The sequence below is a fragment of the Antechinus flavipes genome, chromosome 2 (genome assembly GCF_016432865.1).
Source record: "Antechinus flavipes isolate AdamAnt ecotype Samford, QLD, Australia chromosome 2, AdamAnt_v2, whole genome shotgun sequence".
Taxonomy (NCBI): domain Eukaryota; kingdom Metazoa; phylum Chordata; class Mammalia; order Dasyuromorphia; family Dasyuridae; genus Antechinus; species Antechinus flavipes.
Genome location: NC_067399.1, coordinates 37849459 through 37876629, shown reverse-complemented (window position 1 = coordinate 37876629; position 27171 = coordinate 37849459). Strand labels below are relative to the sequence as shown.

Below are 27171 nucleotides of genomic sequence, written 5' to 3'. Positions count from 1 at the left end.
TGTGTGCAGATATGTGTTTGTACATACGTGCATATATAGGCATTGTGTGAATGCATTTCAGGGGATGTATGTGTGCATATGTAGGTGTATCGATAAATGTATATATGTGTGGGAGTGAGGATGGCTAGATGTGTGTATGTATGTAAACATGTAGGTGTATATAGATACATGCATGGGTGTGGAGGGGTAAGGATGGGGTGTGTGTATGTATACATGTAAGTTTAAGTGTGTATACAGATGTATAGGTGGGGGGATGTGGATGGGTGTATATCTATGTGTATGTATGCATTTCAGTCTCTTTAATTATGTGTCTAGATATCTATATGGTTGCCTGTAGATATATATTTTTATGTATATGTGTACCTAAGTATGTCCATGCTTTCTTGTAGCTTGCTTAGGAAAAGTGGATACGGTGAAAGGGAAAAAAGAATAAAAAGTGCACAGCAACGACCAGAAGAATAACTTACAAGGAAGCAAAAAAAAAAAAAAAAAAAAAAAGGACATTCATAGTATAATGTCTTCTATTATTATATATGCTTCCTTGAAATGGAAATTTATTGTTACATATTTTGAATCCTCCCTAAAGTTCTTCTGGGCACATGCCAATTTATTTTTCCTGTTTTCTGTCTTTTTCCATTTTGTTTTTTTCTTATTTATTTTGTATTTAGTTTTAAATAAAAATTTTTTGAAGACCTTAAGAGTTTTGTAAAGCATTCAACATGGTTATTTCATTTAATTCTCACAGCAGTCCTGAGAGGTATATGCTTTTATTCTCCTCTCCATTTTTTCAGATGGGTTATTAGAGAAGGGAATAAATATGTATAGAATACCTACTGTGTGCCAGGCACTGTACTAAATGCTTTTTAGAAATATTATCTCATTTACTCTTCACAACAACTCTGAGGAATAAATGCCTTTGTTATGCCCATTTTTAAGATGAACTAAAGGTGAGTATTTATATGGGTCCCACTTTATCTGGGCCAACTGCTTTTTACAAATTTTCTCCCATTTGATCGTCACAGTGACACTGAGCTAGGAGCTGTGATTATCTTCATGTTACAATTGAAGAAATGGAGGCATACAGTTAAAGTGACTTGTTCAGAGTAATATGGCCAGTCTATGCTTTGTGGATTATGGTTCTGAACTTAAAAAGTCAGCCAAGTGATGATCCTTTCTAATCTTAAATAACTGTCCTCAGTCCTCTTGAGTCTAATTCAGGAGTTGATGTTTCTTGAATTAGTGTTGATGAATGTTACCTGTTTGTCTCTTTCTTTTTGTTATTATTATAATAACAGCACATGTTAAATTCTCCATTATTTCTCTATTACAGGTTTCCTCTTTACTTATATCTTGTTCAAATCAAGGTTTTAAACAGTAATAAACTTGTATTTAGCCCTGTTAAATCTGTGCCTGTTGAATGCAGATTCTGAACCTATATTAACCTTATACTCTGAGAAGCAAGAATCCATTCTAAGATAACTCTTCCATCTTTCTAGGGAGACAAGACTTGGGAAAGGTCAGAATCTCAAGCAAACAGTGGAGAAGGAATGATTTTGGAAAGCCATGACCTTCAAGAGGAAGGTAATAAGTACAGATGTGTCAAGACTGGAAGAATGAGGGAAGAACAACCTTGCCAGAGCTAACTTGTTTCCTGGTGCCCCTTGTGTCACAGTCCATTTGCTGGACATGTCCACTTGGCTGTCCCAAATAACACATAGCCAAAATGGAACTCACCTTCCCTCTATCCCCCACTTGCCATTCCTCCAGACTTCCTCTTTCTTTGCAGGGAGCCATCTTTCTTCCACTGGAAGTCTTGGAATTCCAACCTTGGAATGGATAAATGAATTGAGTAGTCAATTTCAAGACAGTGTATAAACAGGTTTGCTTTTCAAGACCTATTCAACTTTCAGGTGGTAGTAATAAACTGAAATAAAGTTGGTTTTTCCTATTTAGGAACACAGGATAGTTTATCATTCTCTTTTATTTAAAAGCAAAACTAAAGATGTTTCTGCTAAATAATTAATAGAACAACAGTTTGATCCACAAATGATTCTATCAATAGCCACATTAATCAATATCACATTAATTTTAGAAAGGACTAAAATTTTAGGTTAAACAGCTCAAACTTTATGCCTGTATCTTATCGTAATAGCTCAGATATGTTCCAGTATTAATTTTTGAAATAAAGATTTAATATTTTCTTTATATTGTTAACCTGCCATGATTATAGAAATTTGCCATAGGAAAAAAATAGTGACCTTATGCAATAAGGGAGCTTGCTTCCTTCCTTCACTTCATGTCAGTTCCAGGCTACAGTCATTTGCTAGCCAATTTTATTGAGGCCAGGCTTAAAAGATAGAATATTTTCCATTTCCTAGGAAATCAAGTTAGGACAGTCCTGCCTCAGCTTGTGCCAAGAATAGTTCTCCCAGCCTTCCCCTTGAGAACTCCACTTGTAATTCTAGGGTTGTTGCCATCATGGATATTGACCTAATAGAATTCCTTGATGATTATACTTGAACAATCATATTGAAAATCATATCAGTTACAATCCCATAAGTTCTAACAACCATGAAATTTTTATAAAAACAGATTTTGAGTGTTCTGGAACATTTACTTTACATAAATTAATCCCATCTGGTATCACCAATATCATGGAGATTGAAATTATCCCACCTACAGTAAAAGAAATTGAGGAAGAACTCTAAGCCAATGGCATTTTATTAAAGGGTCCATGTTCCCTCTAATGAAGGGGACCTCAGCTTTTCCTTAGTATCTGAGATGTCTCCTTTTTCCAGGGCCCTATTTTTATTAGGCTAGATGTCCAGATGCTTTGGAATAGCTATACCAATTATAGGCTAATTCCATTGGTTGACTTGTGATACATAAGTTAAAATAAGCAATGTATCAGCAGGATCACAAGTTGGGTGGAACTTCTTAATATGGGCAAAAGGAAATGATATGAGCTATTACAGGACCTAAGTGGTCATAAGATGGTTGTCTGCTGCTATGAGAAAAGTGATTGAAAGTACAATAATATTTTGAGGGACTTTCAACACAGTTGTGATCTCTGCCCCACTGGGCTTGGTCACAATGACAAGACAAAACAAGGGTAGAGAGCCTTCAGTTCTTATAGTTAAACAAGTTCCCATAGTTAAGCAAGTGAACCTAGAATCTGTAGGTCAACTTTGGGATCTTATATACAGAACTTTGGTATGAATCCATAAAATTGATTGATATGGATTGGAATAGAGTAGGAGTCCAAATAGATTATTTCCCTCCAGACAAAGCCAAAAGCACCATGACTGGGCCATTCCTACCCAGAGTGAATGGGCCCTTCCCTTAGAGGAACTTTCACCTGGAGTGGAAAGCTCTTGGGAGGAGTGGTGAGGATATTTTTCTTAATGGATCAGATCTAGTTTTATCCATGTAGGATGAAACTATACTCATAAAGGTCAGGAATTGCTCTATAATTTTTTGTCTTAGTTTCCTTGGGTACCAAGAGGTTAAATGGTATACTTGGGGCACAGAGTCTATGTCTGAAAAGGGACTTGAACCCAAATCTTCATAACTGAGGCTATTTCTCTATCCACTGTTCAGTGTCTGTCTTTATCTGGGCATGTTAGAGAGGAGATGGTATTAGACCGCAGAAGTCCTTGAATTCCTGTGAGAGGGGTTTAGATATTACTCTTGAATACTTGAGTGATTGAGTTCTATTCCTGAGAGTGCCCTCGCTTTCTCTGCTATATCATTTAATCAGTAAACATTTTGAAAGCAGCTGTTCTGTGCCAGCCACTGTGCTAAGCAGCGGGGATACAGAAAAAGAGACAGTCCCTGCCCTCAAGGAGTTTCTAATCTAATGGGAGGCAACTTACCCCCAAATACATACAAGGCAGTCCACATACAGGAAAAGCAGGAAATATTAGAAATAAGGTGTTGGAATTCAAAGGTTTCCTAGAGAAGGTAGGATTTTAGCTGGGATTTAAAAGAAGCCAGAGAGCTCAGTAGTCAGTGAAGCAAGGGGAGCATTCCAGGTGTGATAGACGGGGCAGATTTCCCTTTCAAAAGTCCAATAAGATGTTTTTTTTTCAGCTGTTCACAGTCTTAGTCTTGGGGCCCTGGAGATGATCTAACCATGGACCACTGGCCTGCTGAAACTGATCACCAGAAAATCCTTGTTTTCTCTTGGAACTAATCTACACATCTCTTGATGTTGTACTTTGGGCTTTCATTTTTCCCTCTTGCCTGAGCTGTCCCTGATCCCTTAAATCAGGGAACTCTGTCTTCTGCCGATGCATACTTGAGTTCAGAACTCTATCACATCCTTCATTTCCTGCCCTCTTCTACCTCAGACTTAACCCATCAAACTTACTCAGTCTGTCCTCTGAAGGGACAATGCTTAGGTCTTACGAGGACTGATCTAAGTCATTCTCCTTATTCTTGGAAACCTACAACCATTTCTCTGTTGTTTATTTTTGATTAATTTTTTTCTTGTAAGTAAATCCTAACGAAAAAACAGTGGAGGAAATGCGGACAAAGAGATTGTGAAGAAGTAACTACCAGAATTGGATGCTCTTGGTGTGCCCTACACAAGCACAGTGATTAGATATAGGTTGGATGCTCCTTATGTGTGAACTCCTGAGCCATGGAGGATCAGGAATCAGAGGAGCCAAATTTTTCACGTTTGGCCATTGTCACAATATTGCTATTACTCTGTACAGTCTTCTTCTGGTTCTACCCTAATTCCCATGATTCCTAGCAATATATTGATTAAAAATAATGATCTTTTCCCTCTTTATTCCGGTTTGTCAAATATTCATCTTTTACTTAATAAATTATTTTGGCCTTGACCTTAAATCATCATAGGAAAATAAACTAATTTCACAGTGTTTACATTTTTAACATTCATAAGTGATTTCTCCATGTTTCTTTTGCTCTTTTATTATCTCCAAATTATTACTATATTTGTTGGCTTTCATTTTGTCTTTGTCAAATTCCATTTTGTTTCAGTATTGTTCCTTTTATATTGCTTCCCATTTTTTTCTTTTTAATCTTTTCTTTTTCAATTATATGTAAAATTAATTTGCAGCATTAATTTTTTGTAAGATTTTAAGTTCCAAATTTTTCTCCAGTCCTTTCCTAACCCCTCCCCAAGATAATAAACCATTTGATATAGATTATATATGTACATTCATTTTTTTTTTTAATTAAAGCTTTTTGTTTTCAAAACATGCATGGATAATTTGTCAACATTGACCCTTGCAAAGCCTTGTGTTCCCAATTCCCCCCCTCCCCCTAGATGGTAAGTAATCCAATATATATTAAATGTTAAAAAATATACAAGTACAATCATTTTAAACATATTTTTATATTATTGATGTTGTGAAAGAAAAATCTGAGCAAAAGGGGAAAACCATGAAAAAAAAACACACCCAAAAAGTGAAAATGGTATGCTTTGATTTGTGTTCAATCTTCACAATTCTTTCTTTGATTGTGAATGGCATTTTGCATCCCAAGTCTATTTGAATACTCTTGGATCACTGTATTGCTGAGAAGAGCTAAATTTATCATAGCTGATCATCACAAAATATTGCTGTTACTATGTATAGTGTTCTGGTTCTGCTCACTTCACTGAGCATCAGTTCATACAAATCTTTCTAGCTTTTTCTGAAATCTGCCTGCTCATTAGTTCTTACAGAACAGTTGTAATCCAGTACATTCATGTAGCACAACTTATTCAGCCATTCACCAATTTATGAGCATCCTCTCAATTTTTAGTTTCTGCTACAAATTGCTGTTCTAAATATTTTTGTACATGTTCATCCTTTTACTTTTGTTAAGATCTCTTTGGGTTGCAGATCTAGTAGTGGTGTTTCTCAAAGGGCATACGTAGAGTATCTTTTGGACATAATTCCAAAGTTCGTTTTCATTTTCATTTCTCTAATCCATAGTGATTTAGGACATTTTTTTATATGACAATAGATAACTCTACTTTTTTTCATCTAAAAACTGCTTCTTCCTTTCCTTTTTCCATTTATCATCTCCTGGGGAATGACTTGTGTTCTTACAAATTTTATTCAGTTTCCTGTGTGTTTGAGAAATGAGATCAATATCAATGATACTTACTATAGACATTCTTTCCCAGTTTTCTTTTTTCCTTCTAATTTTGGTTGTATTGATTTTGTTTGTATAAAACATAAATTTGTTATAATCAAAATTATCCACTTTACATCTCAAAATGCTCGTTAGCTCTTCTTTGGTCAAAAATTCTTCACTTTTCCATAGATTTGACAGATCAACATTCTTTTGCTCTCCTGGTATTACCTTTTGTATTTAAATCATGGACACATTTTGACATTATAAAATTTGACAGTGTAAGATGTTGGTCTTTATCTACTTTCTATCATTTTTTGTTGTTGTTGTTGTTGGTATTGTTGAATAGTGAATTCTTATCCCAGAGATGGGGCTGGGAGTTTATCAACCACTAGGTTACTAGGGTCATTGACTATTGGAGTCTTGTATACCAAATCGAATCTACTGACCTATTCTGGCTGATCTGTTTTTTATCCTATACCAAATAGTTTTGATAATTGTCATTTTATAAGACAGTTTGAGATCTAGTATGACTAGGTGACCTTCCTTTATATTTTTAAAATTAGTTCCTTGATTTCTTTGACCTTTTTTTTTTTTTAAATAAAAGCTTTTAAAAAAAAAATATACAAAGATAGTTTTTAGCATTTGCCCCTGCAAAATCCTGTGTTCCAATTTTTTCTCCCTTCCCTCCCCTTACCTCTTCCCCACACAGCAAGCAATACAATATATGTTAAACATGTGTAATTCTTCTATATATATTTCCACATAAAATTTTCTGGTGCACAAGAAAAATCAGATCAAAAAGGAAAAAAAAAAGTGAGAAAGGAAAAAAAGCAAGGAAACAAAAAAAGGTGAAAATACTATGTTGTGATCCACATTCAGTCCCCACAGCCCTCTTTCTGGATGTAGATGGTTATCTCCATCTCAACAATATTGGAATTGGCCTGAATCATCTCATTGTTGAAAAGAGCCAAGTCCCATCAGAGTTAATCATCACATAATCTTGTTACTGTGTACAATGTACACATCAATTTGTATTAAGTCTCTCAAGGCCTCTCTAAAATCATCCTGCTGATCATTTCTTATAGAACATAACATTGATATATCATAACTTACCTAGCCATTCTTCAACTAAGGGGCATCCACTCGGTTTCCAGTTCCTTGCCACCACAAAAAGGGCTGCCACAAACATTTTAACATACATATGTGGGTCCTTTTCCCTTTTTTTATCTCTGGGATACAGACTCAGTAGAGGCACTGTTCAATCAGAGGTATGCATAGTTTGATAGCCCTTCAAGCATAGTTACAAATTGCTCTCTAGGATCAGTTCAGAACTCTACCAACAATGTTTTACTGTCCTAGTTTTCATTATCTTTTCCTGTCATCTTAGCCAGTCTGAGAGATGTGTAGTGGTATGTTAGAGTTGTCTTAATTTGTATTTTTCTCATCAATCGTGATTTAGAACATTTTTTCATATGACTAGAAATGGTTTTAATTTCTTTATCTGAAAATTTTCTATTCTTATCTTTTGACCATTTATGAATTGGAGAATGTCTGGTATTCTTTAACATTTTCTTCAATTTTCTATATATGTTAGAAAATGAGGCCTTCTTCAGAAGCCTTTGATATAAAGATTTCCCCATTTTCTATTTTTCTTCTAATCTTGGCTGCATTGGTTTTGTTTTTACAAAAACTTTTTAATTTAATGTAATCAAAATTATCCATTTTGCATTTCATAATGTTCTCTAGTTTTTATTTGTCCATAAATTCCTTCCTTCTCCACAGATCTGTGGGTTAGATTATCCCTTTCTTATAGTATCACCCTTTATATCCAAATCATGAGCTCATTTCAACCTTATCTTCATAGGAATTGTTGAGTGTAGGTCAGTGCCTACTTTCTGCCATACTATTTTCCAATTTTTCCAGCAACTTTTGTCATAAACTGAGTTCTTATTTCAGAAGCTGAGATCTTTGTGTTTATCAAATACTAGATTAGTATAATCATTGATTATTCTACTGATCAACTGCTTTATTTCTTAATGATTACTACTTTATAATATAGTTTTAGATCTGGTACAGCTAGGCCACCTTCATTTGCATTTCTTTTTTTCATTCCCTTGAAATTCTTGATCTTTTGATTTTCCAGATAAACTTTGTTATTATTTTTTCTAGCTCTGTAACGTAATTTCTTGGCAGTTTGAATGGTATAGCACTGAATAAGTAAGTTATGTTTTAGTTTCTAGGATTTTCCAAGTGTATCATCATATCATTTGTCAAGAATGATGATTTTGTTTCCTCATTAACTAATTCCTTTAATCTCTTTTTCTTCTCTTATTGCTAAAGCTAATAACATTTCTAATACAGTATTGAATAGTAATGGTGATAGTGAGCAACTTTGTTGCACTTCTGATCTTATCTCTTCTAGTTTATCCCTATTATATATGATGCTTGCTAATTATTTTAGAGATATGTTACTGACCATTATAAGGAAAATTCCAGCTAAGTGAAATGAGCAGAACCAGGAGATCATTATACACTTCGACAACGATGTTGTATGAGGATGTATTCTGATGGAAGTGGATTTCTTTGACAAAGAGACCTGAGTTTCAATTGATAAATGATGAACAGAAGCAGCTACACCCAAAGAAAGAACACTGGGAAACAAATGTGAACTATTTGCATTTTTGTTTTTCTTCCAGAGAGGGGGTGGAGGGAGGGAGGGGAAAAATTGGAGCAGAAACGAGTGCAAGGGATAATGTTGTAAAAAAAATTACCCTGGCATGGATTCTGTCAATATAAAGTTATTATTAAATAAAATAAAATAAAATATTCAAAAAAAAAAAAAGGAAAATTCCATTTATTCCTATGCTCTCTACTTTTTTTTTTTTAATAGGAATGGGTGTTAGATTTTGTCAAATGCTTTTTCTGCATCTGTGAATATTATCATATGATTTCTGTTAGTTTGGTTATTGATATAGTCAATTATGCTATATTGAACCAGCCCTTCATTCCTAGTATAAATCCTACTTGGTCATTATGTGTTATCCTAGTGATAACTTGCTGTAATCTCTTTGCTAATATTTTGTTTAAAACTTTTGCATCAATATTCATTAAGGAAATTGGTCTATAATTTTCTTTCTCTATTTTGACCATACTTGGTTTAGGTAGCAGCACCATATCTGTGTCATAAAAGAAATTTTGGAGGACTCCTTCTTTCCCTATTTTTTCCAAATATTTTGCATGGTATTAGAATTATTTGTTTTTTAAATGTTTAGTAGAATTCACTTGTAAATCTTTCTGCCTCTGGAAACTTTTTCTTAGAAAGTTAATTAATAGCTTGTTCAATTTCTTTTTCTAAAATGGGATGATTTAACTTATTTTCTCCTTTAGGAAGTTATATGATTTTTTAAAGTATTCATTCATTTCACTTAAATTATCAGATTTATTGGTATACAGTTGGGCAAATAGCTCCTAATTATTGCTTTAATTTCTTCATTGGTGGAAAGTTCACCCTTTTCATTTTTGATACTAGCATTTTGGTTTTCTTCTTTCCTTTTTCTATTTAAGTTAACTAAAAGTTTATCTATTTTGTTGTTTTTTTCATAAAACCAACTCTTAGTTATTGAACAAATAGTTCAATAGTTTTCTTACTTTCAGTTTTGTTGATCTCCCCTTTTATTTTCAGAATTTCAAATTTAGTATTGAATTGGGGGTTTTAATTTTTTCTTTGCCTAGCTTTTTTAGTTGCATGCCCAGTTTTGATCTTCTTTTTCTCTATTTTATTCAAGTAACATCCAGAAATATAAAATTTCCTCTAAGAACTGCTTTGGCTACCTCCCATAAATTTTGGTATGCTGTCTCATTATTGTCATTCTCTTGGATGAAATTATCAGTGTTTCACTCACTCATTCTTTAGGATTAGATTATTTGGTTTCCAATTAATTTTTGGTCTATTTTTTTCTGAGCCTTTATTACAGGTATTTTTTAATTGCATCATGATCTGAAAAAAGATGCATTTATTCTATCTGCATTTGATTTGGAAGTTTTATGCCCTAATATATGGTCAATCTTTGTGTAGTTTCCAGCCGAATACAGCTGAGGAAAAAATATATTCCTTTCTGTCCCCCTTCCAAAGGTCTATCATACCTAACTTTTCTAAAATTCTATTTATATTCTTAACTTTTTTCTTGTTTATTTTATGGTTCTGTTTATTTAGTTCTAATAGAATGAGGTAAGATCCCCCATTAGTATAATTTTGCTGTCTGTTTCTTCTTGCAGCTCTCTTACCTTCTCCTCAAGGAATGTGGATACTATACCATTTGGTGCATATTATGTTTAGTATTGATTTTACTTCATTATCTATGGTACTTTTTAACAAGATATGGTTTCCTTCCTTAATTTCTTTTAATTAGATCTATATTCGCTTTTGCTTGCTGTAAGATCAGGATCACTACCCCTGCTTTTTATTACTTCAGCTGAAGCATAATAGATTCTGCTCCAAACTTTTACCTTTACTCTGTTTGTATCACTTTGCTTTAAATATGTTTCTTGTGGGGCAGCTAGGTGGCACAGTGGATAGAGCACCAGCCTTGAAGTTAGGGACCTCTGTTCAGATCTGGCCTCAGACACTTAACACTTTTCTCAGCAAAAAAAAAAGAAAAAAAAGTTTCTTGTAAGCAAAATATTGTAGGATTTTGGCTTTTAATCCAATCTTCTATCTGCTTCCATTTTATAAGAGTTCATCCCATTCACATTCATAATTCAAATTACTAACTCTATTTTCTGCCATTTTGTTTTCCCCAACTTATACTTTTCTCTTTCCTTCCCCCTTTTTCATCCTCAACAGTGTTTTGCTGCTGACTACCACCTCCCTCAAACTGCCTTCTCCTTTTACAGCTTTCCTGCCTTCTTATCACTTTCCCCTTCTGTTCTCCCTTCTTTTAGCCTCCTTCTTTTCCCCGTTTCCCTTCCTACTTCTCTTTGTATAGGTTTTTTTGTTTTGTTTTGTTTGTTTTTACTGAGGTAATTGGGGTTAAGTGACTTGTCCAGGGTCACCAGCTAGGAAGTGTTGAGTGCCTGAGACTAGATTTGAACTCGGGTCCTCCTGACCTATAGGATGAGACAAGTTTCTATATCAAAGAAAATATGTCTGATACTCTCTCTTTGAGTCAAATCCAATGAGATTAAGGTTCAAACAATGCTCATCTACCTTTCTTATTTCCCTCAACTGTAATAAGTCTTTTTGCCTCTTCATGTGATATAATTTCCCTCATTTTACCTCCCTTTTTCTCTTTTTCCATATAATTCCTTTTCCACCCAAGTCTCTTTTTATAACACCACAATGAAATCAAGTTATGCCTATATTCTTTTAAGTATATCCCTAACAAAGATACAGTTCTCAAGAATTAAACCTATCATTTCCCCTTATGCTTGTAAACAGTTTAATTTTTTAAAAACATAGGTTTTTTTTCTTCCTTTTTGACCTTTTTTTTTTTTTTTTTTTGGTTTCTTTTGAGTTCTGTATTTGAAAATCAAATTTTCTGTTTAGCTCTAGTCTTTTAATAAAACATAATTGAAAATCTCCTATTTCATTGAATGTCCATCTTTTTCCCTGAAAGATAATGCCTAATTTTGCTGGATAGTTGATTCTTGGCTGCAGCCAAGCTCCTTTTCCCTGTGGAATATCATATTCCTGGCCCTATGATCCTTTAATGTGGAAGCTGCTAGGTCCTGAATAATGCTAATTGTGGCTCCTCCCTATTTGAATTGTTTCTTTTTGTCTGCTTGCAGTTATTTTTTCTTTGATCTAATAGTATTGGAATTTAGCTACAATATTCATTGGAGGTTTCATTTTGAAGTCTCAGGAGGTGATCATTGAATTCTTTCACTAGTTATTTTACCCTCTGGTTCTAGAATATCAGGGAAGTTTTCTTTGATGATTTCTTGAAAGATGTTTTCCAGGCTCCTTTTTTTCATAGTGGTTTTCAGGTCGTCTAATAACTTTTAGATTATTTCTCCTGGATTTGTTTTTCAGGTCAATTGTTTTTCCATTGACATATTTTACATTTTCTATTTTTTTTGTTTGTTTGTTTTGTTTGATTGATTCCTGATGTCTCATTGAGTCATTCACTTCCATTTCTTCAGTTCTAAGTTTTAGTTTTCTTCAGTTAGCTTTTTTACCTATTTTTGCATTTGACCAATTGTACTTTCAAATGAGTAGGAAGTAAGGTTAGGAACAATCTTTTTTTTTTTTTTTTAAATGAAATTAACCAGTGGTTGGTCCATGTTATTGTTGTTGTTGTTGTTTTTTTATCATAAAAACAACTTTTAGGTTTCTTAATTAGTTCAATAATTTTTATACCTTTAATTTCTTTAATGTTTCCTTGGATATTCACAATTTTCAATTTGGTGTGTAATTGGGGATATTTAATTTATTCTTTTTCTAGTTTTTTCTTTTTCATGCCCAATTGATTGATCTTCTTTTTTTCTTTTTTGTTATTATGGAGATATAAATTTTCCCCTAAGTGTTCCTTTGGTTTCATCCCATAAATTTTGGTGCGATTTCTCATTATTGTCATTCTTTTTGATGAAATTATTGTTTCAATGATCTGTTCTTTTTTCCACTTCCACATTTCTTTATGTTCTTGGTTTATTTCAATTTTTATAATGTTATTGTATTCCAATCAATATGCCGCAAAACATGCCATTTCCCAGTGATTAGATATTTCCAATTGTCCAGTTTTTTCAATAACAAATTAGACTGTTACAAATATCATTGAACCTTTGACCCTCCCCCAAAACACTCTCTGAGCTTGTTCCCAATAAAATTATTGGATAAAAGGCCATGATTATCTTTTCTTAAATTCATTTAATTGATTTTTTTGTTTTTACATCAACTAAACTTTTGTTGTTCCTTTCCACAGAAGCATCCCATAAAAGAAAGAATTGTTCTTTTTTATACCATGCTGCTTTACCTTATCATATGCTGTCCTAGGTAGTTACTGTATTAAGAACCCAAACCATTACAAAATCTCTTCAATTAGACTCATAGACACTCAGTAGAAAATGGCCAGACCATCTCAGGAGGGAATGCCATGTTGAGACAAGTGACCTACTGTTTGAACTGATGTGCTTTGGCAATTTGTCAAGTATATATAGATAAGACAGATGCTGATGGATCAGATGCATCCAGAGTTGTGTGAAAAAGAGGGTCTGGTTCCATTCTCCTCCTAAAACAAAAATACAACTTTGCATGGCTGTGGGTTTGGGAAGATCACAATCTACAGAATAAACTTTTGAAAAATTTTATTTCATTTTTTTGGTTAGATTTTTGAGTTTGGAGTATCTCTCCCCCTTCCTTCCCATTTTGCATAAGTAAATGACTTCTGAAGTCTTTTTCATCTCTCATGCTAAGATCCTGTGATGTTTCAGAAATTACTGACATTCCAAGATGTTGCTGTGGAATTCACGCAGGAGGAATGGAGCTATTTGGATCCTGGCCAGAAGGACATGTACAGGGACGTGATGCTGGAGAACTACCAGAACTTTGTCTCTCTTGGTAAGCTAATTTTTTTTCAATAATTCAATATGCATTTATTTAACTTTCATATACCCTGAAGCCTTTAGGCAGCTTTTGAGCAGTTATTGCTCTTCCCAGACAAAAAGTCCTTCTTTGTACAGCTGGAAATCAGCAGCTTCATTCTGTAGCCCTGCAGGCTCTCCTTTCACACTCTCTTCTCAGCCAGGCTTCAGGTTCTCCATAGAGCCCTACGGCAGAGAAGGAAAGACTTCTCCCAGCAAACTAGGAATAGGTGAACGTGATCCTGTCTGTCTTGTGTCTGCACCAAAGGCTTTGCCTCTTCCCTCACATTTGCTGAGGGGAAACTTCCTTCAGGGATCACTGATGCTTCTCCACCGGCATTTCCAGACCTGCCCTGTATCTGTAGAGAGAGACCAGGACTGAGTTCTGAAATGTCTGTCTCTGTTCTCAATACTTTCCTCTTATTTCTTCTTGAGCAGGACTTCCAGTAACTAAACCAAATGTGATTTCTCAGCTGGAGAGACATGAAGCCCCCTGGATATCAAGGGAAGAAGACCCCAAATGCATTTCTGAGGGTGAGTAATAATCAGGCAGGCAGAGGGTGCATTCCCCCAAGTGCTAGCCTTGGACTGAAGGAGCCTCAGGGTTCTGAGTTCCAGTCTGACCTCAGACACTTCCCAGCAGTAAGACCCTGGACAGGTCCCTTAACCCTATGGGTCTCCTCTGTGACATGATGTGGAGAAGGAAATGGCAAACTCCTCTGAGATATGAATCTCTGCCAAGAAATCCCTCAGAGGGGCTTACAGAGGGTCAGATGCATCTGAAAACCCCTGATCCAGAAATCTAGGCAGAGATAGGACTCACTGTCAGCAGGAGCTTGGCTGGGTCATTAGAGTGAGTTACTTTGGAAATGTTGGGCCTGGAGCTCTCTTTTCAAGGTCCTTAGGCCTGAGGAGAGGAGCTGTGGTTGTCCTTCCTGTACTCCTAAAACCTCACCTTTCATGTCAAGAAATAGTTTTCTAGTAAATCTGCCCTTGTATTTCTCTCTAGTCTCAGAAAAAGCTTCTTGATAATGCTTAACCTTCCACATATATGCTAGATAATATCCTATATTTCCATGACTGTTTTCTCTTCTTCTTAGATTATTAGATTATTTTTTTTCTCTTTGAAGATTCTTTTCTGAGCGATAAAGGGAAAAGAACTTTCCTATATAATTAAGTCTGGCCTCTGTTTAAAAAAACAAACCATTACTGTATCCTGTTGTCTTTTTCATTTGCCTTTCAATTTGTCTCATTTTTTTCACTGAGAGATCCTATAAAGATGTCATCTATACCTTCTATCCACTTCCTACTTGGCCATTCCCATTTTGAATTGGTGCTGTCAGCTTTCTATTTCTATTGCTTCAAGAAAAATTACCTTTAAGGTCAATATTGACTTTAATAATAACTATTATTAATATCCAGGTAGCATGTTTACTAATGTTTTACCAGTATTTAGGATTCAGTATGTGTGTGTGTTATCACCATTTTACAGATTAGAGCGGTGAAAATCCATATCATCTTGACTTGCCCATTGTGACCAACCTAATAAGTGTCACAACTGCTACTCACACTTTGACTTTTTATCTCAACAAATTGAGAGATTTTCCTAGTACATGGAAATATAGCAACATGAAAGCAGGCTCTAAGGGTCTGACGTGTTACCAAGTATAAAGAGCACCAACTTCCCTGGGTTCAGAGCCTGCCTCTAACACTTACTAAGTGTGACATTGGACAATTCACTTCACCCCTCAATGCTCCTTTTCTATTGAGGCCTTGAGTCCTGTCCACACTTTGTGACCCTGTTTGGGATTTTCTTGGTGGAGATCCTGGAATGTTCTACCATTTCCTTCTCCAGCTCATTTGAAAGATGAGCCCAACAGGATTAAATTATTGATGAGGGTCTGAGGTCAAATTTGAACTCAGGAAGGTGAGTAAATGGAGGTTCAATGCTCTGTGCGCTAAAGCAGTGACACCTTGCTGTTCAATATTCTAGGCATTTCTCATGCTATAACTTTCAGAGAAGGTGACAGCTGGCTTTGGTAAAAAGAATTTCTTCCTCTGGAAATTGGTCATAGCCATAAAATTACAGCTTTAATCACTGTCTCTTCTTCATTGTTAGCAGACATCAACTTGAAGTATAACTCTGTGGTTTTGGAATTATTGTTTTCACTTCTGAAAATTCATGTTTTAAAATTTAAACATTTAGAAGTCATGAGCTGTGGTGGTCTTCTTTTTTATAATATAATGGTTCTCTGGGAGCAGGTTTCTTGGGGAAGTTTTCTGGAGGCAGCTTTTGTTTCAGTTTCAAGTAATAATCACTTTAAACACAGCCAGTTGACAAAATCCAAACATTTATTTTCTCCTTCTAAGTCTTGTCTCTTTCCTTGGGCCCAATTAGCTTTCTTAGAGGCCTATCTCCCTTCTTGGTTCCAAGAGCTCTTGCAGCTTGTCCTTTGTCACCTCCAGCTCCCTCTGAATCTTCTCAACTGACACCTCCACTCACTCCTGGCTCTCAATCTCCCAGATTCTTTGGCCCTGAGAAGTTCTTGCTTATATGCTGTAAACTGAGTACACACCAATCATTATATCACTGGGAAACCATTATTTGTTGTAAGATTAAATCAGTGCTAAACTAGATTTAACCATTGTCTCCTCAATTCCACTTAGTACCTTGTTTCAAGTTCTGGCCCATAACATCTCCTTGTAGGATCAGATCTATCATACTGAACCATGCTAAATTATTATTATTTTTTTTAAAATAATTTTTTATTGATAGAACGCATGCCAGGGTAATTTTTTACAGCATTATCCCTTGCATTCATTTCTGTTCCGATTTTTCCCCTCCCTCCCTCCACCCCTTCCCCCAGATGGCAAGAGTCCTTTACATGTTGAATGGGTTGCAGTATATCCTAGATACAATATATGTGTGCAGAACCAAACAGTTTTCTTGTTGCACAGGGAGAATTGAATTCAGAAGGTATAAATAACCCGGGAGGAAAAACATAAATGCAAGCAGTTTATATTCATTTCCAGTGTTCTTTCTCTGGGTGTAGCTGCTTCTGTCCATCTTTGATCAATTAAGGCTCTCTTTATCAAAGAGGTCCACTTCCATCAGAATACATCCTCAAACAGTATCATTGTTGAGGTATATAATGATCTCCTGTGAACCATGCTAAATTAGATAACTATTGTCTCTATCAATTCTAATGACTTAACACTTTGTAAGGATTCCAACAATGAGCACTTTTTTAACTTTCCCCATTTACCATTACACTTACCATTAAACAACACTGAGTAATGGATGGTGGTGACATTTTGCTGTGTTTCTTTCAGATTCCCCTATTGAGAAAACAGAGTATGAAACTAAGCACTCAACTTTAACTCCAAAGCAATGTATTTCTACAAGAGAGCCCTCCACAAAGAGACTCAAAAACTATGATTTCTGGTATTCTAAATTGGGAGAAACTTGGAATTATGAGGCTGGATTAGAAAGGCAGACAAACAGTCTGGAAAGACAGTCCATGAAGCTAGCAATTAAGCATAGAAAAACTGCTCACAAGTTCAGTGTTCCATATTTTTTTCAATTTGGAAGAAAAGTCAGTTTCCGTGCAATCCTCCCTCCCAAACAGAGAGTTTACACAGGAAAATATTTTCATACACATTTTAGAATTGGAAAGCACTTCAAATGGTTTTCTGACTTAATTAAGCATAAGAGAATTTCCATGGTGAAGAAACACTGTAAGTTTAGTATATACAAGAATTTTTTCAGTAATCACTCAAAACGTTATTATCATAGAGGGCATTCTCAAGGAGAACCCCATAGAATCAGAACCTTCCAAATCAATTCCTGCCTTACTGAACATAGAGGAATTCATACTGAAGAGAAATCTCACAAATTTGGTAACACTTCCAGCTACAATTTATATGTTACTAATCATCTGAAAAATCTTCAGGAAGATAAACCTTTTAAACGGTATAAAAAATACAGCAAAACTTTTAGCCAGAGTGTATACCTTTATCAACATAAGAGAACTCCTATTGTAGTGAAACCTTATAAATGTAATGAATGTGGAAAAGCCTTCAGGAAGAGGGGAGGCCTTGATTCACATAAGAGAATTCATACTGGAGAGAAACCCTATGAATGCAATGAATGTGGAAAAGCCTTCAGGCAGAAGGGAACTCTTAATTCACATAAAAGAATTCATACTGGAGAAAAACCTTATAAATGTAATGAATGTGGAAAAGCCTTCAGTTGTAAGAAAGGCCTTGATGTACATGACAGGATTCATACCGGTAAAAAACCGTATAAATGTAATGAATGTGGAAAAGCCTTCACTCGTAAGGGAGTCCTTAATAAACATCAGAGAATTCATACTGGAGAGAAACCCTATAAATGTGTTGAATGTGGAAAAGCCTTCAGGCAGAATGGAGCCCTTAATTCACATAAGAGAATTCATACTGGAGAGAAACCCTATAAATGTAATGAATGTGGAAAAGCTTTCACACAGCAGGGAAGCCTTACTTCACATAAGAGAATTCATACTGGAGAGAAACCCTATAAATGTAAGGAATGTGGAAAAGCCTTCAGCTGTAAGAAAGGCTTTGATATACATGAGGGAATTCATACTGGTAAGAAACCCTATAAATGTAATGAATGTGGAAAAGCTTTCAGTCATAAGGGAGGCCTTAATAATCATGAAAGAATTCATACTGGAGAGAAACCATATAAATGTATTGAATGTGGAAAAGCCTTCAGCTGTAAGACAGGTCTTGCTGTACATGAGAGAATTCATACTGGGGAGAAACCCTATGAATGTAATGAATGTGAAAAAGCCTTCAGGGATAAGGGACACCTTAACAGACATAAGATAATTCATAGTGGATTGAAACCCTATACATGTAACGAATGTGGAAAAGCATTTAGTTGTAACGAAGGCATCAATAGACATAAGATAATTCATACTGAGGAGAAACCCTATAAATGTATTGAATGCGGAAAAGCTTTCAACAGTCACGCAGGCCTTGCTATACATAAGCGAATTCATACTGGGGAGAAACCCAATAAGTGTAAAGAATGTGGAAAAGCCTTTACACATAAGGGAAATCTTAAGAAACATGAGAGAATTCATACTGGTGAGAAACCCTATAAATGTAATGAATGTGGAAAAGCCTTCAGTGTTAAAGGACTTCTTAATAGACATAACACAATTCACACTGGAGTAAAACCCTATAAATGTAATGAATGTGGAAAAGTCTTCAGCCTTAAGGAACACCTTAATAGACATAAGAAAATTCATACTGGCATGAAACCTTATAAATGTAATGAATGTGGAAAAGCTTTTAGCTATAATGAAGGTCTTTATAGACATAAAAAAATTCATACTGGTGTGAAACCCTACAAATGTAATGAATGTGGAAAAGCCTTCGGCCGTAAGGGATACCTTAATATACATAAGAGAATTCATATTGCAGAGAAATCTTTTGAATGTACTGATGTTGGAGTAACCTGTACTTGAGGTCCAAACCTCACATAATAAAAAAATGAGAAACCCTTTGAATGTAATAAATATGGGAAAATTGCCTTGTATACCTCAAACCTTAAGAAATAACACATAATTCATACTGGAGAGCAATCATCTACATTTAAGAGGTGAGAAAGTTTTCAACCAGCAGGAACACTTAATAGATCTAGTAGAACTCATACTCAACATTAATTTTTAAAATGCTGTTTATTTTACATGAAAATCGTTTCTTGGGTTCAAGATAATATAACACCTGACTAAGCAATTTGGTTTAGGGGAATAAAAGCTTTTTTTTAATAGCCAGGGGAGATGGAGGAGTCGGGACAGAATCTAGGGAGGATTGGATTGAGATGTTGAAAGTCTCTGGCCTAAGATTATTTAAAGATGTTAACTATAGACAATCTCAGGAGTTGGACACCATATGGATTACAAAGCCAAATGAACAACTTCACATCATTCTATGTAAACAAGGCAGGATGGGTTTTTCATTATCCTGATAATAATGGGGAACAAATGAACTCAGTTAAAGCCCACATCAGAAATACTAGCCATTATTATTTCAGTCTCTTGTCTTTTATGTTTTTCTCTTACCCCTCCCACTCTCCCAGATTTTTATTACCTGAGTTTTTTGTCCCCCTCTTCCATTATCACTTCCTCTTTTGGGTTTATCCTGTACTTATTTCTCTTGAATTTTCATATCATCCCTGGTAGATTGTGAACTCATTGAGGGCAGGACCTGTTTTACTTTCATATCCATATTGTCAACACCAGGCATAATTCCTGCCACATAGAATTTAATAAAGGTATATTGATTTTTTGATTTTTTTCCCCCTGACTCCATGCTATATTTCCAGACCTCAGAATGCTGCTTCTGAATCTCTACCTTGCTAATGCATCTCCTATTAGGCTTAGCCATTCCAGTGAGATCTGATGATACAAGATCACAAAACATCATTGTTAGAGAAGGGATTACAACATGTATCCCATTTATCACATAACTAGCAAATGGTCACCAGTCTTAAAGATTTCTATCTCTTGATGACATCATTTGGAATTTTTTTAGCAAAAGTATTATTCATGTCCTCCTCCAGCTTTTATAAATGAGAAAACTGAGGCAAGCAGGCTTAAGTGACTTGCCTGGAGTCACAGGTGTCTGAGTAGTAGGTGTCTGAGGCTAGATTTGAACTTGGGAAGATTATTTCAAGCTCAGTGCTCTATCTGCTTTGCAACCTAGCAGGCCCAAAGATCTGTTGTGGAAAGAGCAATCTGAGCAGGGTTATATTTATAGAGAGCTCAAATTTTGTGAGAATTTCTTCCTTACATGAAGTAAAAGAAAGCTTCCTTTTTATAACCACCACCTCATCCTGGGGATCCTGGTTCCTCCCAGTTCTCCCTTCTTGAAATTGTAGTGTGCTTTCTAGAGCCCCATTCTGGAGTGCCAAAATGTACAATCCAGACTAGCTCTCTGGAGGATCTCGGATCAGCTGGAGTCCTTGGTCTTAGAGGAGGAGTGATGAGGCAGGGACCCACATTGATAATCAGATATGGAGTCCTTTTATTTCAAGTTCTCTCATTCCTAAATACCTTAGTACAATTACATCACCGTGCTAATTATAAGCACCCTGCTATTAATATGTAAATGTCTCTATTGCAAGTATCTCTGCTTCAAGTAGAACACAGGAAGACTGAGATGCCCCCAAGGGGAGATGGGACCTGAACCAGACATTGTCAGCAGGTTTGCTCTGGGGTGAAGGGTCTTATATCTCATCCAGAGTTCCCCCACTGTCTGTGGCCCTCCACATTGAATAAGCAGAGGAAAGATTAATTCCTCCTTTACCTGATAGATCTTCAAATATCATCATAGTTTCTTCTGATCCAAGATTTTCTTTAGGTCAGACACTCTTCAATCGGTTCTTGCCATGTTATAGGCCCTGCCTAGCTATTCTTAAAATCAGGTAGAAATTCCTCTGCTTGGCAGGCAAAAACCCTTCACAGTCTTGAATTAACCTAGCTCCCCAGGCTTATTAAACATTATTTTCCTTTCTGAGCTCCATATCCCAGTCAGAATGACTTTCTTTTTTTTTTCCTTTATTTTTTAAATATTTTATTTAATTGTCGGGGGCCAAGACCAGTTGCAGGGAACCTTAACAGAGACTGTCTCTTCCAGCTTCCCCGAGCCGGACGGGGCTTCGGACGTCTCCGGCCCTCCTCGTGGAGATGAGAGGAGGGAATCACCAGACAGAGAGCCGAGGTTGATAGAACACAGTGATGTTTATTGATGTTACAAGTCAGCAGTGTCTCCCCGAACCATCCCTTGTCCGCTCTTTTTATAGCTCTTTTCCCTCCACTTGTCGTTCACCAATTGGGGTAGAGACTCCTCCCCAATCCCTCCCCGAAGGAGGAGCCCATCCTTTCTGTGCCTCTCCCACCCCGGGCCAGGCTCCGCCATGTCAGCATTGTTAGCGTGGTAATCCAGGAATCCGGGTTAGGGTGGGTCCTGTCACAAATGAGTCTTCAACTCACTCCAGGAGGTTCAGGTCCAGAGCCTCTTACATTTAATAATAACTTTATATTGACAGAATCCATGCCAGGGTAATTTTTTTTTACAACATTATCCCTTGCACTCGTTTCTGTTCCGATTTTTCCCCTCCCTCCCTCCACCTCCTCCCCTAGAAAGCAAGCAGTCCTATATATGTTAGATATGTTGCCGTATATCCTAGATACAATATATGTTTGCAGAACCGAGCATTTCTCTTGTTGCACAGGAATAATTGGATTCAGAAGGTATGTATAACTCGGGAAGAAAAACAAAAATGCAAACAGTTTACATTCATTTCCCAGTGTTCTTTCTTTGGGTGTAGCTGCTTCTGTCCATCATTGTTCAATTGAAACTGAGTTAGATCTCTTTGTCAAAGAAATCCACTTCCATCAGAATACATCCTCATACATTATTGTTGTTGAAGTATATAATGATCTCCTGGTTCTGCTCATTTCACTTAGCATCAGTTCATGTAAGTCTCTCCAAGCCTCTCTGTATTCATCCTGCTGGTCATGTCTTACAGAACAATAATATTCCATAACATTCATATACCACAATTTACCCAGCCATTCTCCAATTGATGGGCATCCATTCAATTTCCAGTTTCTAGCCACTACAAATAGGGCTGCCACAAACATTTTGGCACATACAGGTCCCTTTCCCTTCTTTAGTATCTCTTTGGGGTATAAGCCCAGTAGAAACACTGCTGGATCAAAGGGTATGCACAATTTGATAACTTTTGGGGCATAATTCCTGATTGCTCTGCAGAATGATTGGATTCGTTCACAACTCCACCAACAATGCATCAGTGCCCAGTTTTCCCGCATCCCCTCCAACATTCGTCACTATCTTTTCCTGTCATCTTAGCCAATCTGACAGGTGTGTAGTGGTATCTCGGAGTTGTCTTAATTTGCATTTCTCTGATCAATAGTGATTTGGAACAGTCTTTCATATGAGTGGTAATAGTTTCAATTTCACCATCTGAAAATTGTCTGTTCATATCCTTTGACCATAGAATGACTTTCTTAATGTTCCCAAATGATATTCCATCACATATGTCCAGGAATTTGAGTACTGTTCAAAATGCATTCATTCCTCAGGTTCATTTAACAATGAAAGCTCTTTAAATTAATTAAAGCTTGTGTCCAACATCAAGGAGAATGAAGAACCCACTGAAAAAGCCCTTGGGTAGGTACAAACCTCCAAGGTTTGTAAACACTGGATCTTCTGGGTTAAGAAATCATAAATGAAAACTGCTCCATTCTTTCAGAACCAGAGAGCAAAGAAATGATAGAATCCATCAATCATCTGAGAACACCAGAGGAAAAACTAGGAATGGCAACCCAAGTCCAGAGCATTCACATCAAAGGAAATAAAATCTTGCAACATCTAAAAAGATGCTTTTCAAGGACCAAGGAACCACATAGTACAATTCTGGCATAAACAGGAGTATTTGTTAGAATACAATATGTCAAAAAACAAAAGATCCAAGTTTATAACCACAAATAATTTGTTTGCAAGCATGGACATAATCCAATAGTAAGGAAATAGATTTAAAGAACCAAAGGACTTTGAGCATTTCTCAAAAATTTCCTTGTAGGATCAGATCAATCATACTGAACCATGCTAAATTAGATAACTAGAATTTCCATGTGAAGAAATTGTAAATTTAATAAATACAAGAAGTCTTTCAGTTACCAGTCAAAATTTATTCATTACATTAGACTGCCTTCTCAAGGACAACCCTTTGGAAGTTATGAATGTGAGAAAACCTTCCACATCAATGAATGCCTTATTATACATGAAAGAATTCATGCTGAAAAGAAATCTCATAAATTTAGAGAATATGGCAAAACTTGCAGCTACAATTCATACCTTAGTGTACACCAGAAAAATGGTCAGGAAGAAAAATCTTTTAAACAATATAATAAATATAGGAAAACTTTTAGCCACAGGAGGTATTTTAGTCAACATAGGGAACCCTGAATAGACATAAAATTCATACTGGAGCAAAACTCTATAAAGTTAATGAATGTAGAGAAGTCTTTAGCAAGAAGGAAGGCCTTAATTCACAAAAGAGAATTTATACTGGAGAGGACCCCTCTAAATATAATGAACATGGGAGAGTCTTCAAACAGAAGGCAACCCTTAATTCACATAAGAAAATTCATAATGGAGTGAAACCCTATAAAGGTAATGAATGTGGAAAAGCCTTCAACCAGCAGAAAAACCTTAATTTACATAAGAGTATTCATACTGGAGATCAAAGAATATGGAGATTTTAAGTAGCACAAAAACTTTTAAAAACATAAATATATTTGTACTTGAGAGAAATCCTTTGAATGTCTGATATTGGACCAGCCTATAGTCTAAGTCCAAGTTTCAATAATAAAAAAAGAAAACCCCTTTGAATATAATGAATGGGAGAAAACTTTCTTGTACAGCTCAAATCTTAGGAAACATCAGATAATTCATATTGGAGAAAAGACATCTTTTAAATGTAAAGAATAAGAAAGCTTTCAACCAGCAGGAACAACTATAGATCTAGTAGAACATACTGGGGATGACCTTTTTTTCATTGTACTGAATATGGGAAAATTTTCAAGTGGATTGAAAATTTTAAGGCATGTGAGACAAATCATACCAGAGAGAAACCCTTAGAATGTAAGTAATGTTGAAAAACTTACAGGAAAAAAACAATTTGTTACACATCGCAGATTTCATTCTGAAATTGTGAGTAATGAATATGGGAAAGCCTTCAAACCTTAAAAACTATAATAGAATTCATGCTGGGAAGAAAAACAATTCTTTGAATGAAATGAATGTGAAATGCTTTAAGACTAAGGCAAAGGTTTTTTGCACATAATCAAATTTCTACTTTTGATAAATCTTAATAGATCGTATTCGGAAAAGCCATAACTAAAGACAACATCTTCTGGGATATTAGATAATTCTTACTGGTCAAAGTAACTTCAGTGGAATCCTTAAATTTAATAAATATAGTTTGTCCTTCTTCATCAATTCATGCTAAAGGCTTACTGTATAGATGTTAAAAATGGGAAAGACTTTAACATTTAATTATTAAATTTTAGGGAATCAGTGTCAGATTTTGTCATCAGCTACAGTATTATTTGTTTGCCATCTGTGTTCTTCCTTTTATCACTCATTAGCTGATGGCTGAATTGCATTATTTAGGTTCTAGGGAAGAATAATTAATACTTGATTGCTGACTTTATGAACCTCAAAAATCAAGAGCTGTCATGTTGGATTAGGATGAAGGCCATGACATATACACAAAAAATTAACTATAGTACAATGTGTACAAGAGAAGTACATTAGAGTGTGAGATATCCAAGAAGGAGAGGATCCTTTCTGATTAGGGGAGATCAAAGAAGACTGTATGTAAGAAATATCATTTGTATTGGACCATAAAAATTTGGTGAGATTTTCAAGAGATTGAAGGGATTGGAAAAGATATTATAGATTTAGGAGAAAGTATAAGCAAAAGCAAGGAGACAAAGAATTATGAGGTGTATATGGGAGTTGGTGTATAGGTAGTTCAGCTGGAGTTATACTTGTAAGAGTGTAGAAGAAAACACTGAGGTTGGAGTCAAAAGAGCTTTTTGCTATCCTAGCTCTGCTCCCTCTGGAACTTTTGGAAGATCATTTATCAATGGAAAAATTCCATTGAATAAAATAATATGTCATCAAGGTCACAAGTTGGATTAAGCAAGGAATATCTTCATGTAAGATGGACAGTCTTCTCCTTAATTTGGGCAAGAGGAAATGGTACAAGCTATCACCGTCAGTGCCCTAAGTGATCATAAGATAGTCATCTGCTCCTATTGAACAAATGATTGTTCAGGAGGCACAAAAATATTTTGGGGGACTTTCCATATAGTTGTTACCTCTGCCAACCTAGATTTAGTCATTATCACAAGGCAAAACAAGAATAGATGACCTTTAGGTAACTTTGTATAGTTAATCAAGTGAACTTAGAAACTACAGCTTACAGCTCTAGGATCTAATATACAGAACTTTGATATGATTCTATCAAATTGATTAATACTGACTAGAATAGAATAGGGATACAAAATTAATTACTTCTTTCAGCTGAATCAAACACTTTTTCATAATTAATATATAATATGTACAATGAAGCTCATATTTTTTACTTTCAGACTCCTTATTCCTTAATATCCTCATCAACTATATCCTCTATTCACATGTAGGTTACTTTCACAAAAATTTTGTATGAATAGGAGGAAATATATGATATAACTAATATTTCATCTTCTTTTCAGTGGATTTTATAAGTGATCGAAGATTTTATTCCAAATCTTTGAAACTTTCCCTTCTAGAAGCAATAAACTGGGAAAACATTTTTACAGTTAAAGGTTCTAATAATGGCCTCATTTCCAAAATATATAGAAAATTGACTCTAATTTAATATCAGTTCTCCAATTGATAGTCAAAGGTTATGAACAGACAATTTTCAGATGATGAAATTGAAACTATTTCTACTCATATGAAAAGGTGTTCTGAATCATTATTGATCAGAGAAATGAAAATTAAGACAACTTGGAGATACCACGACACACCTGTCAGATGGGCTAGAATGACAGGAAGAGATAATGACGAATGTTAGAGGGTATGTGGGAAAACTGGGACACTGATGCATTGTTGGTGGAGCTGTGAATGGATCCAACCATTCTGGAGAACAATCTGGAACTATGCCCCAAAAGTATCAAACTGTGCATACCCTTTGATCCAGCAGTGTTACTACTGGGCTTATACCCCAAAGAGACGTTAAAGAAGGGAAATGGACCTATATGTGCCAAAATGTTTGTAGCAGCCCTGTTTGTAGTGGCTAGAAACTGGAAATTGAATGGATGCCCATCAATTGGAGATTGGCCAAGTAAATTATGATATATGAATGTTATGGGATATTATTGTTCTGTAAGAAATGACCAGCGGGATGAATACAGAGAGGCTTGGAGAGACTTACATGAACTGATGCTAAGGAGATCATGTCCTTCAACAACAATACTATATGAGGATCAATTCTGATGGAAATGGCTATCTTCGGCAAAGAGAGGATCCAATTCAGTTCTAATTGATCAGTGATGAACAGAACCAGCTACACCCAGAGAAAAACACTAGCAAACGAATGTGGACTGCTTGCATTTTTGTTTTTCTTCCCAGATTATTTTTACCTTTCTAAATCCGATTTTTCTTGTGCAACAAGAGAACTGTATAAATATGTACACATATATTGTATTTAAGATATACTTTAACATGTTTAACATGTGTGAGACTGCCTGCCATTTAGGAGAGGGGATGGAGGGAGGGAAGAAAAGGGAAAAGTTGGAACAGAAATGTTTGCAAGGGTCATTGTTGAAAATTACCTATGCATATGTTCTGTCAATAAAAAAG

At 35.6% G+C, this 27171-nt stretch overlaps 1 protein-coding gene across 4 annotated transcripts in view; it reads left to right on the top strand.

Moving 5' to 3' along the window:
* LOC127547581 (zinc finger protein 595-like) overlaps positions 1-20016 on the top strand; it is a 200646-nt gene extending 180630 nt beyond the window's left edge. For 2 of the 4 annotated variants that reach the window (XM_051974475.1, XM_051974474.1), the window contains exons 2-5: positions 1497-1581; positions 13525-13651; positions 14113-14208; positions 17008-20016. In XM_051974475.1, coding sequence (XP_051830435.1) covers positions 1564-1581; positions 13525-13651; positions 14113-14208; positions 17008-19190 — 2424 coding nt within the window. In that variant the 5' untranslated portion in view covers positions 1497-1563 and the 3' untranslated portion in view covers positions 19191-20016. The remainder of the gene's footprint in view (positions 1-1496; positions 1582-13524; positions 13652-14112; positions 14209-17007) is intronic. The other 2 variants (XM_051974477.1, XM_051974476.1) reach the window with 1 other exon arrangement.
* The last annotated feature ends 7155 nt before the right edge of the window (positions 20017-27171 follow it).